Below are 14,010 nucleotides of genomic sequence, written 5' to 3'. Positions count from 1 at the left end.
TGAGGACCAGGTGCTGGCCCCACGCTGCTCCCCCCGGGACCCCGGCTCTGGGGGGGCTCCCCTGGCACCGGGGGGCCCTGCCCACCCCCGGCCTGCCCGCGGGGCCGTGCCGGCAGCGTCCGGCGGCAGCCACGAGCGGGGGGCCGGGACCGCGGCCTGGCCGGCGGGAGGGGACGGGGCAGCGGGGGGGCCTGCCCCGGCCCTTTTCTGTTTGCACGTTGGGTTTGGATCAGTGAATTTTTGACTTGTTTGTGCATCACGTGGAAATACTCTGAAGTGGTTTGTGTCACTAGCGTTAGGGGAGAAGCAGGGACCCCCACCCCCTTCTGCCCTTCCCACCCCGGGCTGCCCCCCCACCCCTGCACCCCCGCTGGCCCCCACCCCTTCACCCACCCGGCCCCAGCCCCACGCGGGACGTGTGAGCCCGTCCCACGCCCCGGCAGTGAGCGGCGTTACGGCACCTACACACCAGCGTGGTGCCAGCAGCTGCCGTGTGTGCACACACACGTGCAACCCTCTGTGCAAAGCGCCAGCACACACATGCATGCACACACACGTGCAACCCTCCGTGCAAAGCGCCAGCACACACCTGCATCCCTCTGTGCAAAGTGCCGACACATGCATGCACACGCATGTGCAATGCTGTGTGCAAAGTCTCGGCACACGTGTGCACATGCACGTGCAACCCTCTGTGCAAAGCGCCAGCACACACGTGCACACACATGCATCTCTGTGCAAAGTGCTGGCACATGCATGCACACACATGTGCAATGCTCTGTGCAAAGCCTCGGCACATGCATGCACACACACGTGCAACCCTCTGTGCAAAGCGCCAGCACACACGTGCATCCCTCTGTGCAAAGTGCTGGCACATGCATGCATAAACATGTGCAATGCTCTGTGCAAAGTCTCAGCACACGTGTGCACACGCACGTGCAACCCTCTGTGCAAAGCGCCAGCACACACGTGCACACACACGCATCTCTCTGTCCAAGGTGTTGGCACATGCATTTACACACATGTGCAATGCTCTGTGCAATTTATTAGCACACGCGTGCACACACGTGTGCATTCCTCCGTGCAAAGCGCCGGCAGCCCCCTCACCGCCGCATGCGCGTGCACACGCGTGTCACACGGTGCACGGGCTCAGCAGGACGCTCGCAGCGCACTCGGGGGCTCCTCAGCAGGTGTCTGCGCACACGTCCCCGTCCCTCCCTGCACCACGGCCGCCCGGTTGCACGTCGTGTTGCACCCCAGGGGTGCCAGGGCTGGTGCTGCTCCCAAGCGCGGGTGGTGGGGGCCGGTGGGTTGTGGGTCCCGGTGCATGTGGCCCCGGTGGAGCAGGGTCCCCGTATCCCCGGGGCCATGCACTGGTGCTATCCGGCGGGCGCCCGGCCCCGCTCCCCCTCCCCAGCTGTCCCCGGGGTGGTGTCAGATGTGAGTTGTTCCTTGTGCACTTTTCCCCTAGATGGTCCCTGTAGGTGTGCGGGGGGGCCGGGTGGGCGCAGCCCCGGGCCGGGGGTCCTGCCCGCTCCCGGGTAGTTGCATATTGGCCGTTTTAGGAACCTGCAGTACGTTTCTGTTTGCTCATTAAAGACAGTTCTCACAGCGCCCGGCCTCGGCGCCTGCTTTGGGGGGTTGGGGGGGCTGGTTGGGGTAGGGCACACAGCGGACTCTGTGTGTCCCCACCTCCTGCACCTGCACCCCAGCCCTGCCGGGGTCCGGCACCGTCCCGCGTCCAGGCTGGGCCCTCGTGGCTGCGGCGCTGGGGACAAGGAGGGAGCAGGAGGCTGCTGGGAGCATCCACAGGCATGGTGTGGGGACACACGGGTGCGTGGGGACACGGGGACGCAGTGGCACACGTGGAGACATGGAGCTGGCCCTGCCACCGCACGGCTGCACGGCCACCGGCACCGGTGCTGGTTGCACACACACAACCACACACATGGGTGCAGGGGTCTGCAGGGTGGGGATGGGTGCAGGTGGGGTTTGTGGGTCTGTGGGGTGCAGATGCGCGCGGGGGGGGTGCAGGGGCTCCTGAGGGGCTCTGGGCTGTGCTCGTCCCCACACCCCAGGGGGCACTGGGGTCTCTCGGCTGTGCCACAGGGCCTCTGCGGATCCCCGGCCGACAGGGACAGTCCCAAGTGCCCCAGCAGACCCTGGGGCTCCGGGAGGCCCCGGGCAGATCCCAGGAGGGTCCCAGGGGGGTCCCGGGGTCGCGGCGGTGCGGAGGCCGCCGCCGCCCGCCCGCAGGGGGCGCTGTGGGTGACGCGGGGCCGCGGCCGGCGTTGCCAGGGCGACGAGAGGGGGCGTGACCAGCTCGGTTGCCATGGCGGCGGGGGCGGGGCGTCGCAGGGGCCGGTCCCGCCCGCGGGGACAGCGGCGGCGGCGCATGCGCGGGCGGCCCGTGCGGTCCCGGCCCGGTCCCGGCGAGCCCGGCGCGGTGCGGAGGGTGCGGAGCGGCGGCCGGAGCGGCCGCGGCCCGAGCGCGGTGAGTGATGACCGGCAGCGCGCGGCGGGGAGGGGCGGGACCGGGCCGAACCGGGCCGCCGCCATCGCCCGCATCCCGGCACCGGCTGGCGCCGCCCCCCGGGACCGGGCGGGGGAGCTGCCGGGGCCTCGGGTGATGGAGCGGCCGTGGCGGGGTGGGGGTGTCCGCCCGGAGCGGCCGTGACAGGTGTGCGGGCCCGGGATGGAGCGGCCCTGGCAGCCGGGGCCCCGGGGATGGCGCGGCCTTGGCCGGGGGGGCCGGGGGATGCGGGAGCGGCCGAGCCGGGGGTCCCGCGGTGCCGGGGGCGGCGGGTCCGGCCTGACTCAGCGGCGGCCGCCCCGGCTGCGCCTCCCGCAGGGCCCCGGCGCGGCACGGCACGGCACGGCACGCCGGGAGCTGTAGTCCCGGCACCGGCGGGGCCGCTCGGCACCGCGCAACGCCGGTTACCGGGCACCAGCCGCGGGCTGCAGCCGGGCCCGGGCCGCCGCCGGGCGGGGTTTGTGGCGGTGCGGGGCGATGCTCCCGGGCGGGCTCGGTGACCCGCAGTGCCCCCTGTCCCCGTGGCGGCACGGCACGGCCCGGCCCGGTGCCACGGGCAGCCGTGGGCGGGCAGGACGGCAGCACCGAACGGTCCCCATACGGGTGCATGTCATGGTGGGGGGACAGTTTCCTTCCCGGGGCTCTGTCCCCACCTCTCCCCAGGGGACATCCAGCTCCATCTCCTGCTGGTGACCTTCTCACCCCCCGCTGCCGCTGGGGTCCCCGGGGGTGTCGCGTGCCACCTCCCACCCAACGCACGGGTGGGGACGGGGTGGGGACAGCTCCGTGTGGCCTGTCCTGGGGGGCCCGGCCAGCGAGGGGCTGCCCGGCTGGGGCTGCTCTGCCGCGCACGCACCGGCCGGCGTGGGGGTCCGGCTGGGGGTGCCGGGGAGCGGCTCTGCCTGCGCAGGCTCCAACCACCACCCAATTTGTATCATCAAAAGGCACCGGCATTAATATTTCAGGGAGGCTGTGCAGGATAAGGATGTCGGCGAGGGGGGAGCAGGCACGGTGGGAGACGCTGCTGGCAGCACCGCACTCTGCACATGCTCCTGCTGCTGCTATTTCGAGTTATTTAGGTTAGCGAGAGCCTGCGAGGCCGGGCCACCCTGCCTGTGGTCCCCTGCGTCCCCACCAGCCGGGCACCGTGTCTCCAGGCGCTGCACCTGTGCCGAACGCCACAGCTGGGTGTTGTGAGCTCCCCGGCCGGTTGCCCTTGCCACAGGCTGCATGGGCTCTGCCACCTGCTAAAGAGCCGGGAAAAACGGTGCCAGGGGATGGACCCAGCGAGGAGCTGGTGCTGCCTGGCCCGGGCAAACCCGTGTGCCATGCACGGGCTCCAGTGTGGCGTGGCATGGGGGGGGGATGCTCCCTGGGGTCAGGGCACGTGGCACTGAGGGGACAGCTGCAATGGCCGGGGGGATGGGGACAAGCGGCCACCCCTGCCAGCACCTGGGTGATGCTGCCAGCTCAGCCGGGCAGCACCGCAGCGGCTCCGCGCCGCGCTCAGCCCCCGCCAGGTTGTCTGCCGCCCCCCTCGTGTATTTGTCACTTGAGAAGCCACCGGGACGGCTCCCAAAATAGAAGCCGCGAGTCGCAGCAGCCCAGATCGCCGCGGCACAGCGGTGTTGCCGGGCCGGCGCAGGCAGCGGGGGGCCGGCACTGACCCGTGGTCTCGGCGGGCAGCCGCAGCGCCGTGCAGCCGGTGCCTGGCCTTGGCAGCGGGCGCTGGCACCGTCGCCCCGGTGCTGAGCAAACACGTCCGGCGCAGCTGCCGGCCTCCTTCTCCTCCCGCTTTGTTTGGCCAGAGCGTGCCGGCCCGGCGAGGGCTGCGGCGTGGGACGCTGGTGCCCGCCATCGGCGCCAGGAGCCGGGCTGGACGACCCTGAGTGCCGCGGCAGCGCCGGCGGGACAGGGCAGGGACACGCGCCCCAGCGCTTTGTTCCCCGTTGGGCCTCGATTAGCAGCTTGGCGGCTGGACAATTAAAATGCAGCGGTAAGCGTCCCGCGGCACGGCTGGCCGGGCGCCCGGCGCCCCCGGCACGGGGGGGCTCCCTTGCATGGCAGGGGCTGAGCCCCAGACCCCCACGCCCCCTGCACCGCCGCTGCCTGCGCGCTGCCTGCGCGCTGCCTGCGCGACAGAGGCAGAGCCGGCGTCAAGGGCAGCAGCCGCATTGCCCGAGCTCGCCGCGGCTCCCCGGGGACGCGGTGCCTGCAGAGCCGGACAGCGCTCGCCCAGCCGTGTGCTGAGCCCCGCGCCAGAACAACTCCTCTCCCCACAGCTCGCTGGGAATCGGGGCGAAAGTTTTATTTTGATAATTTTTGTTGCAAAAGCTGGTGGCAGAGGCAGCGTCCAAACCGGCTCGGCCGGAGGCTCCTGCCCTGGGCGCGTCCGTCACCGTGGGCAGCGGGGCCGGCCCTGCCCTGGCCATCGGGCTTAAGCGCCGCTCCCGTCCCTGTCATTAGCCGGGGCGTGCTCGGCACTGTGGTGCAGGACTTTGAACCCCGCGCGGTGTTTCAGAGGGTGGAAACAAGCTGGGTGGCACCGCGTGCCCCGCTGAGCGTCCCCTCGCAGCTGCCCCGTCTCACCGCCGGCTGCCCAGGGCCGGGACGTGCTGGCGCTCGGCGGTGCCACGTGCTGGAGCGGGGTCAGGGTGCATGGTGATGTGTGGCAGAGTCAGGGTGCGGCTGGCGGCGGCACGCCAGGGAGCGGCTGGCATGGTGACACCCCAAGTCATCGCGCTGTGAAACCTGTCCCTGCGGCTGCCGGCACGGGCCTGGGCTCACTTCGGCAAAGGGAAAGCCGTGGCCGTGCCGAGGCGTGGGGCACCAAGGCCAGCAGCCTGCCAGGGCGCGCGGTGGAGACCCCAGGTGCGAGGGATTGCGGGTGCATTGCCTGCCCGGCCCCCCGGCTGCGGTGTGGGGGGGTCCTGGCAGAGCCGGCTGTGCGGGGGGGATCGTGTGTGGGGCTGTGCCCAGCACGGTGCCGGCAGCGTGTGCCTGGTCCCACGCGTGGCAGTGGCATGTGCCCCATGGCAAGCGCCGGGAGAGGCAGGAGAGCCGTGTGCCCGGCCTGGGCACCGCGCAGCCCCCCTCAAGCAGGGCAAGACCTGCCCCCCGGCTCCGTGCGGCACCCGGGTCCTGCCAGGGAGGCTGCGGCTCCGCCGTGTGCGCAGGGCGCTGGCAGCTGCTCCCGGCTATTTCGGGAAAGGCCGGCGATGGGGGGGTCAGGCGGCTGCTGGCCGGGGTGGGCAGGCAGCCCCCTGCCCGCTGCAGCCCCCCCGCCTCCCGCCCGCGGGCGAGCGCCGCCGCTCTCCGGCTGCACCGCGGCGGCCGCACCGCAGTGCGCGGGGCTCTGGCGCTGCGCCGCGCATGACTCAGCTCGGGGCTGCCGGAGGGAGGGGACCCCTGCCCGCTCCCCTGCCCGCACCCCTGCCCGCACCCCTGCCCGCTCCCCTGCCTGTACCCCTGCCTGTACCCCTGCCTGTACCCCTGCCCGCACCCCTGCCCGCTCCCCTGCCTGTACCCCTGCCTGTACCCCTGCCCGCACCCCTGCCCGCTCCCCTGCCCGCTCCCCTGCCCGCACCCCTGCCCGCACCCCTGCCCGCTCCCCTGCCCGCTCCCCTGCCTGTACCCCTGCCCGCTCCCCTGCCCGCTCCCCTGCCTGTACCCCTGCCCGCACCCCTGCCCGCACCCCTGCCCGCTCCCCTGCCCGCTCCCCTGCCCGCACCCCTGCCCGCACCCCTGCCCGCTCCCCTGCCTGTACCCCTGCCCTCTCCCCTGCCTGTACCCCTGCCCGCTCCCCTGCCCGCTCCCCTGCCTGTACCCCTGCCTGTACCCCTGCCCGCTCCCCTGCCTGTACCCCTGCCCTCTCCCCTGCCTGTACCCCTGCCCGCACCCCTGCCCGCACCCCTGCCCGCACCCCTGCCCGCTCCCCTGCCCGCTCCCCTGCCTGCTCCCCTGCCTGCTCCCCTGCCTGTACCCCTGCCCGCTCCCCTGCCTGTACCCCTGCCCGCTCCCCTGCCCGCAACCCTGCCCGCTCCTCTGCCTGTACCCCTGCCCGCTCCCCTTCCCGCACCCGTGCCCGCTGCCCGGCCCGCTCCCCTGCCTGCTCCCTTGCCCACTCCCCTGCCCGCCCCCCTGCCCGCTCCCCTGCCCGCACTGGGCGGTGTTAGGCTGTTGGAGGGTGCCGCGGCCGGCACGATGGTGGCTTTGGTGTTCACCGGGGGGCGGCCGGTGCCCGTCACACCGCGCCGGGGGCTCGGGGCTGCTGGTGGCCGCAGGGGCCTCGTTTCCAGCTGCTCGGGCGGCTAAAAATGCTGAATCCGCCCTGTGTGCGGGGTCCCAGCCCGGGGGGGGCCGCGGTGCGGGGTCCCAGCCCGGGGGGAGCGCGGTGCGGGGTCCCAGCCCGGGGGGAGCGCGGTGCGGGGTCCCAGCCCGGGGGGGGCCGGGCTGCGCCACGGCCGATCCCCGGTGCTGAGTCACGGCAGCAGCGAGGCTGTAAGTGGGGGGCGCTGTGGCCACGGGCACCTTTCCCCTTCGCAAGCAGCACCCCGGGGCACAGCACCCCCGGTCTCCCCCCCATTACAACCAGGATGGGGACAGGGGGTGCACCCGGGGTGTCCCCCCCGGGCGCAGGGTGCGGCCATTGCCCCCCCTGCCGGCCTCGGGGCTGCGGCAGCAGGAGAGCGGGACGGAGGAGGGGATGGGGGGGGGTGACAGGGGGATGGGGAGTGGGAGGGGGCTGCCCCCCCCAGCCCCTGCCTGGCAGCTGGGCCTGAGCCCGGGGGAGGGGGAAGCGGATTAATGCTGCTGGGGGGGCGCGGGGGGAGGCTCTGGGACAGCGGGTGGGATGGGGACCCCGCACTCAGGGAGGAGGCAGCAGGACAGGGACCCCACTCTTGCAGCGGGGCCGATGCCTTCTCCAAAGCGTTTGGAGGGTGTCTCGGTGCCCCCCCCCGGCGCCCCCCGTGCTCTGCCACGCCGTGGCTGCGGCTGGGGGGTCTCAGCTCCCGCGGTACCAGGGCAGAGCCTCCGCCATCTGCGGGGGGGTTGCGGCTGCCGGCAGATGTTGCCCCTCTAAGCCTGCGCTCATGGACCCCGAGCCCGGCCCCAGCAGATTAGGCCGCCAGCGAGGGCTGGGGGGGCTGTAAGCTGCTTATGGGCCAGCGCTGGCCCCTGGGAGCCCCGTGGCCACGCACCGGGAAGGAGCTGTGCCCCGGCACGGGGACAGAGCCTCACCCCCCGGGACCCCCTGCCCTGAGCCGCATCCTGCAGTGGGTCCCGCTCCAGTGGCACCCTGGGGACGTGCCCCCCGCCAGGTGCCCCTGCTCGGGGCAGGTGGGACACCAGCGGCTCCTGGGGACTCTCGTGCTCTCACCGCACTGGGGGTGCAGCGCGGGTTTGGGGTCCCATGGGCTGCACCATGGCAGCCTGGGCACAGTGTCCCCGGTGCTGGAGCCCGGGTGGGACGGGCGCCCCGAGTCCTGCCGCCCCTGGGGCTGGGCTGGGGGGCACGGGGGGTGGCGGTGGCGGCACCAGCGTGACATCTGTCTCTCGCCAGCTGGGGCATGGCCGTCAATGTGTACTCGACGTCGGTGACCAGCGAGAACCTGAGCCGCCATGACATGCTCGCCTGGGTCAACGACTCCCTCCAGCTCAACTACACCAAGATCGAGCAGCTCTGCTCAGGTGGGCCGGGGTCCCAGGGTGGGGGGACGCGAGGGGCCGGCGGCGCGGTGCCACCACCCCCCGTGACGCCGCGGTGCGGGCCCGGCGCAGGCGCTGCCTACTGCCAGTTCATGGACATGCTGTTCCCCGGCTGCGTCCACCTGCGCAAGGTGAAGTTCCAGGCCAAGCTGGAGCACGAGTACATCCACAACTTCAAGGTGCTCCAGGCCGCCTTCAAGAAGATGGGAGTGGACAAAGTAGGTCCATGGGGGGTTGCAGAGGGGCGGGGGCCGTGCCGGCGGGGCAGCCCCCCAACCCCTCTGTGCCCCCCAGATCATCGCGGTGGAGAGGCTGGTGAAGGGCAAGTTCCAGGACAACTTTGAGTTCATCCAGTGGTTTAAGAAGTTCTTTGACGCCAACTACGACGGGAAGGAGTACAACCCGCTGCTGGCGCGGCAGGGCCAGGACGTCACGCCCCCCCCAAACCCAGGTGATCACATCTTCAACAAACCCAAGAAACCCATTGGCACTGCAGGTAATGTCGGGGTCCCCCGGCGAGCGCTGCCCCCCGCCCTCCCGCCCGGCCTCCTGCACCCCACGTCGCTCTGGCTGCGGCCGGGCGTCCCCCCGCCCCTGCCTGCGCCCGCTCTGCTGCCTGCCTGCCTGCGACCGGGGGGGCCCAGCGGGTCTGCAGGGACACGCGGGGCGGAGGGGGCGGCGGAGGGACCCGCGGGGGGCTGGGCAGGGCTCGGCCGCCTCCACCTTCCTGCTCCCCCTGGCTCTGGGCTGGTTTGACCCAGACCCCCGCGGCTGCCATCCCCTGCCGTGCCGCCGCGCAGCCAGGCTGCTCCCCGCGTGCTGGGCACCGTGGGCTCCCTGTGCCGGCCCCACGGGGGGATCTCAAGGGCTGGATCCCCGTGTCCCGTGGCAAACCCTGGCCAGGCCACAAGCACCCCTTAGGGGGACTGGGGCTGAGATCTGCTGGGGGAAACTGAGGCAGGGGGGAGGCTGAAGGCAGCGCAGCCCCGAGTGCTCTGCCTGCCCGTGCTGCCTGCTGCTGCCTCCTGGCCCCTGCCACCCCGCACGATGTCGGGGGGGGTCCACATGGGCAGCCCCCCAGGCTGGCATTAACCCGTTGGTCCCCGTGTGCTGTCAAGTGCCCCAGAGGACCTCTCCCACCGGCCCCAAAAACACGCCAAACCCAGCGCGGCTCAGCAACGTGCCCAGCAGCATCCTCCGGAAAAACTCCCCCGCCACCCGCAACGGGGGCAGCGAGGCCGACGCGCAGATCCTGGAGCTCAACCAGCAGGTAGGCAGGAGCCCTGCCCGCCGCAGGGCCGGGGGGCGCCTCGCTGTGGGAGGGAGGGGATGGTGCTGCGCCCCCCCGGCACAGGCAGCCTCGGGCTGAAGGCTCCGTCCCCCCGCAGCTGATGGACCTGAAGCTGACAGTGGACGGGCTGGAGAAGGAGCGGGATTTCTACTTCAGCAAACTGCGGGACATTGAGCTGATCTGCCAGGAGCACGAGAACGAGAACAGCCCCATCATCGCCGGCATCATCAGCGTCCTCTACGCCACAGAGGTGAGGGCTGGGCGCCGCTGCCCTCCGGGACCCCCGGCCCATCCTGCTCCCTGGGACGAGCCCCCCATCCCCGAGGCTGCTCTGGCTTCTGGCTACGATCACTCTCTGGGGTGCCTGGGGGGAGATTGGGCTTTGCCGAGGCTCTTGCAGTGTGCCAGGAGGGGCCATGGGGATGGGTTGAGAGCGGGACCCCCACCCCACGTGGCCCCGGGGCTGATGGCCACATGTGTCCCCCGGCCAGGAGGGCTTCGCCCCACCAGAGGACGACGAGCTGGAGGAGCAGCAGCCAGAGGACCAGGACGAGTACTAGCCCCGGCAGCTCCTGCGCCCGTGCCGCCCCGCGCCGTTCCCCCTCCATAGACATTCGAGGTCTGAGCCTGTGCGCCTCGCCCTGCACTGTCACACACCGTCACGGCTCCTGGCGGCCGAGCCCACGGCCTTGGCGGCCAGCAGCGCCGGTGGAAGCCACAGTCTCCATAATAAATAGATGTCCCTCCAGTGAGGAGCGCGGCTCTACCTGCGCCGGGGGCTGGGGGTGGGGACAGGCTGTGGCCACCGCACCGGGGGCCTGGCCCTCGCCACCTCCACCCCCTATTTATTTCCGTTGTCCCCTCTGGTGTGAGTGCCATGGCCGCCCCAGCGTCCCTGCCTGCCCCGCTGCGTGAGAGCGAGAGGGAAAGAGAGATCGAGTCCTCGGGGTGTTTTCCTGGTGTGGATGGAGCGTGTTCGTGTGCTGCCTGCGCTGCCTGCACCCTGCCAGCCCTGGAGCCCGGGGACCACTGCATGGGGACCGGTGCTGGCCCGGCAGCCTGCGGGCAGCGGGGAGGACGCAGCTCAGAGGAGGGAGGTTTTGCTTCAAGTTCCTGGGAGGATGCAAAAGAACCCCCAGCCTGGCTGGTGCCGCGGCCGCCTGCCCGCTCGGGCAGGTGCAGGCAGCGGGGGCGACCTGGCCACCGCAGGCTGGGACAGAGCATCCCGGAGCGGGAGCCTGTCCGTGCTGTGGCACGGGGACAGCGGAGCCCCTGTCCCCGCTGTGGGTCCCCCACGGTCCCACGGCCGCCGAGGACCCCCCAGGCCAGCCGGGTGTCCCGCCCCGCGGGGCGCTGGGGTGGGTTTGCCGAGAGCGGCGCGCAGCACCTGTCCCGGCCGTCATCTCCCTGTCGCATCGCTTGTCTGGTCCGTCACTCCGGTTGCAAAGCCTGCATCTGTGTTAAGTTTTATTTAAAATAAACTCGTGTGGTAAAACGTTGTCTCGCCCCTCTGTCTGGGCTGGGTACAGCGAGCAGCGCCCGGCTGGCCCTGCGCCGGGGGTGAGCGGGGAGGGGGCGGAGGAGCAGCGTGGGACCCCTGTGCTGGGTCTGGGGGTCCCTCGGTGAGGGAAACCCCGTGTTGGGGGGCGGGAGCTGCCGCGGGAGGAGGCTGCGCAGCTGCTGGCAGGCAGGGGAGGGCTGGGGGATTTTTGCTCCGGGATTGTATCGTACATTCTGTTGTTGCTGCTGAAGTACAAACACCCAGATGGACCCCGGCTCCCGCGGGCACCGCAGCGCTCGGGACCCTACTGTCCTAACTCCAGCACGCAAAGAGTATTTCTAGCCCCTCAAGGCACCACAACACCACTCGTAACAATACGAGCTGAACTACAACCAGACAGAAACCACTGAAGTTTATCTGTTTTTGAACAACAATTGCCAGGGGAGAGCGCGAACGCAGTCCCCCACTACCACAAATTATGCAGTCGAGTTTCCCGCATTTGGGGAAATCGCAGGGGTCAGCACACCCGGAGTGCAAGGGATGAGCCTCGCCCTGGGAAAACCACCTGCCTGATCATGGTGTCTCCCCTGCCAGGTAAGTATGCCCCGCACCCGCGCCCGCGCCGCCCCACGCCGCCCCGCACACCCCCACCACACGGACACCCCGCGCCGACACCCGCGCACGGCCCGCGCGACGCCCCGGCCCGCGCCCCGCGTCCCGCCCGCACTCGGCGCCCACGCGGCGCTCGCGCACGCCCGTGGGCGGTGTTGTCGTGGCGCGGGGAGCTCCCGTCATGCCGCGCGGGGACTGATCTGCATGGCCACGCCCTACGCGCGAGGCCCCGCCCCTTCCAGTTCGGAACGGTTCTATCGCCAGCGGCGCGAGCTGCGTGGCCCCGCCCCCGCCCGCAAGGCAGCGCCACCAGGCGGCGGGGCGGAGCGCTCGCCAGGTCCCCCGTGCCCGCCCGCGTCCGCGACGGTCGTGGCAGCATCAGGGTCGCATCTCCAACACCGGCCACAGCGCCGGGAGCCCCCGCCGTGCTCGGGCACCACGAGCGGTGCGCGGAGGGGTCAGCGGGATGGGCGGTGAGGGGAGCGGCCATGAGCGAGCCCCAGGGACCAGGCTGGGCCAGGTGGAGCCCCGTGGGAGCTGAGTGGCCGGAGGTGACAGAGACCACGGACAGCGATTTGTGCAAAGGGGACCCGGAGTGGCAGAGGCACTGGACGCTGCGTCTCCCCAGGCTTTGGGGTCCCAGTGCCCAGGGAACGGCTGGAGAAGGGATGATGCCCCCGGACAGGGACCAGCGCAGGGAACGCTGCCGCAGATGGGACACGCGCGCGTCCCTGGCTCCAGTGGGACACACCGGGTGCGTGGCAGGAGCTGGTAGGGTCATCACAAGCCACAGTCAGTGACCTGTGCTCGGTCACGGGGGTGGCAGGGGAGCCTGAGGGCGCAGAAAGGCAAATGTCACCCCGTGGCACACGCAGCCGCCCCCAGCGCAGGAGCAGCCGAGCCCGACAGCGGCACCGGCACCTGCGAGCCCTGTGGGGAGCGTCAGCTCCGCGGTGGTGCCCGGGGACAAGGACAGACGGACGCCGGCTGCCCCCGGCCAGCGCAGGGCGGTGCTGAGCGCGGCCGGGACCGAGGGGCCAAAGCCACAGGGGCGGCCCGGCCAGGAGCCGGACGGCGGCCGGAGCGGAGCTCAGCGCAGCACCGACCCAGGGGCTGCCGCGGCCCCGCACCCGGAGCTGCGGGACTGCCCCCGGGAGGCCCGAGGGTCCGGCTGGGGCCGGTGACAGCGGCACCGCGGGGCACGCGGAGGGGCAGCGAGCCGGGAAGCGGCCCGGAGGTGCCGGCTCCGCCCCACCCGCCCGGTCCGGCCGCGTCCCGCCCGGGAACCCCGAACCGGGACCGCCCGGGAGACCCGAATCGGGACCGCGCGGGAACCCCGAACCGGGACCGCCCGGGAGACCCGAATCGGGACCGCGCGGGAACCTCGAACCGGGACCGCCCGGGAACCCCGAACCGGGACCGGCCGGGAGACGTGAATCGGGACCGCGCGGGAACCTCGAACCGGGACCGCCCGGGAGACCCGAATCAGGACCGCCCGGGAACCCCGAACCGGGACCGCCCGGGAGACCCGAATCGGGACCGCCCGGGAGACCCGAATCAGGACCGCGCGGGGCCGCTGGGGCGGGGCTTGCGGGCGGGGGCGGGGCCACGCAGCTCGCGCCGCTGGCGGTAGAACCGTTCCGAACTGGAAGGGGCGGGGCCTCGCGCGTAGGGCGTGGCCATGCAGATCAGTCCCCGCGCGGCATGACGGGAGCTCCCCGCGCCACGACAACACCGCCCACGGGCGTACGCGAGCGCCGCGTGGGCGCCGCGTGCGGGCGAGACGCGGGGCGCGGGCCGGGGCGTCGCGCGGGCCGTGCGCGGGTGTCGGCGCGGGGTGTCCGTGTGGTGGGGGTGTGCGGGGCGGCGTGGGGCGGCGCGGGCGCGGTTGTGGGGCATACTTACCTGGCAGGGGAGACACCATGATCAGGCAGGTGGTTTTCCCAGGGCGAGGCTCATCCCTTGCACTCCGGGTGTGCTGACCCCTGCGATTTCCCCAAATGCGGGAAACTCGACTGCATAATTTGTGGTAGTGGGGGACTGCGTTCGCGCTCTCCCCTGGCAATTGTTGTCCAAAAACAGACGATGGTTCCAAATGGCGCTGTGTTTGACATGAAAGTTGCCCGCGGGCCCGTGTTTTAAGAGCCGCCCGGCGGCCACACCTTCGTGTCGCAGGGTCGGTTGCACTCGGGTTCCGGCTGCGGCGCCGGTCCCGCCGGTCGCGCTGCTCTCCCCGCGGCCGGATCGCTGCAGACGGCGGAGCCGCCGCTCCCGCTGCCCGCTCGGCGCTGCCCCGCGGCGCCCCCCGCCGCTCGGTGCGCCCGGTGCCGCGGCCGCCCCGCCGCCGCCCCGCCCCGCCGCGGGGGC

At 72.1% G+C, this 14,010-nt stretch overlaps 1 protein-coding gene across 5 annotated transcripts; it reads left to right on the top strand.

The window, feature by feature from the left end:
* Window positions 1–2,376: 2,376 nt before the first annotated feature.
* MAPRE3 (microtubule associated protein RP/EB family member 3) lies at window positions 2,377–10,993 on the top strand. Of its 5 annotated transcripts, none has more exons than XM_082047643.1 (7): window positions 2,377–2,491; window positions 8,094–8,221; window positions 8,312–8,457; window positions 8,534–8,735; window positions 9,358–9,509; window positions 9,628–9,780; window positions 10,022–10,984. In XM_082047643.1, exons 2-7 carry the CDS (start codon window positions 8,101–8,103, stop codon window positions 10,088–10,090), a joined length of 843 nt encoding a protein of 280 aa, XP_081903769.1. In that variant the 5' UTR covers window positions 2,377–2,491; window positions 8,094–8,100; the 3' UTR covers window positions 10,091–10,984. The 5 variants fall into 5 exon arrangements, with proteins under 5 accessions (XP_081903769.1, XP_081903768.1, XP_081903771.1 ...); XM_082047642.1 differs by lacking the exon at window positions 2,377–2,491 and adding an exon at window positions 4,155–4,526 and having other exon boundaries at window positions 10,022–10,985; XM_082047645.1 differs by lacking the exon at window positions 2,377–2,491 and adding an exon at window positions 4,901–5,401 and having other exon boundaries at window positions 10,022–10,986.
* Window positions 10,994–14,010: the final 3,017 nt, after the last annotated feature.

Source organism: Streptopelia decaocto, assembly GCF_964273445.1.
Source record: "Streptopelia decaocto genome assembly, chromosome: 3".
In the NCBI taxonomy this organism is placed as follows: domain Eukaryota; kingdom Metazoa; phylum Chordata; class Aves; order Columbiformes; family Columbidae; genus Streptopelia; species Streptopelia decaocto.
The sequence above is the reverse complement of the archived record's forward strand: the minus strand, read 5'-3'. Positions and strand labels throughout refer to the sequence as shown.

What these genes read in the sequence shown, in the direction of transcription:
- MAPRE3 (XM_082047642.1), top strand. An exon ending in GATCGAGCAGCTCTGCTCAG is followed by an intron (nt 8,222 to 8,311) that starts GTGGGCCGGGGT and finishes GGCCCGGCGCAG; the next exon opens with GCGCTGCCTACTGCCAGTTC. An exon ending in AGAAGATGGGAGTGGACAAA is followed by an intron (nt 8,458 to 8,533) that starts GTAGGTCCATGG and finishes TGTGCCCCCCAG; the next exon opens with ATCATCGCGGTGGAGAGGCT.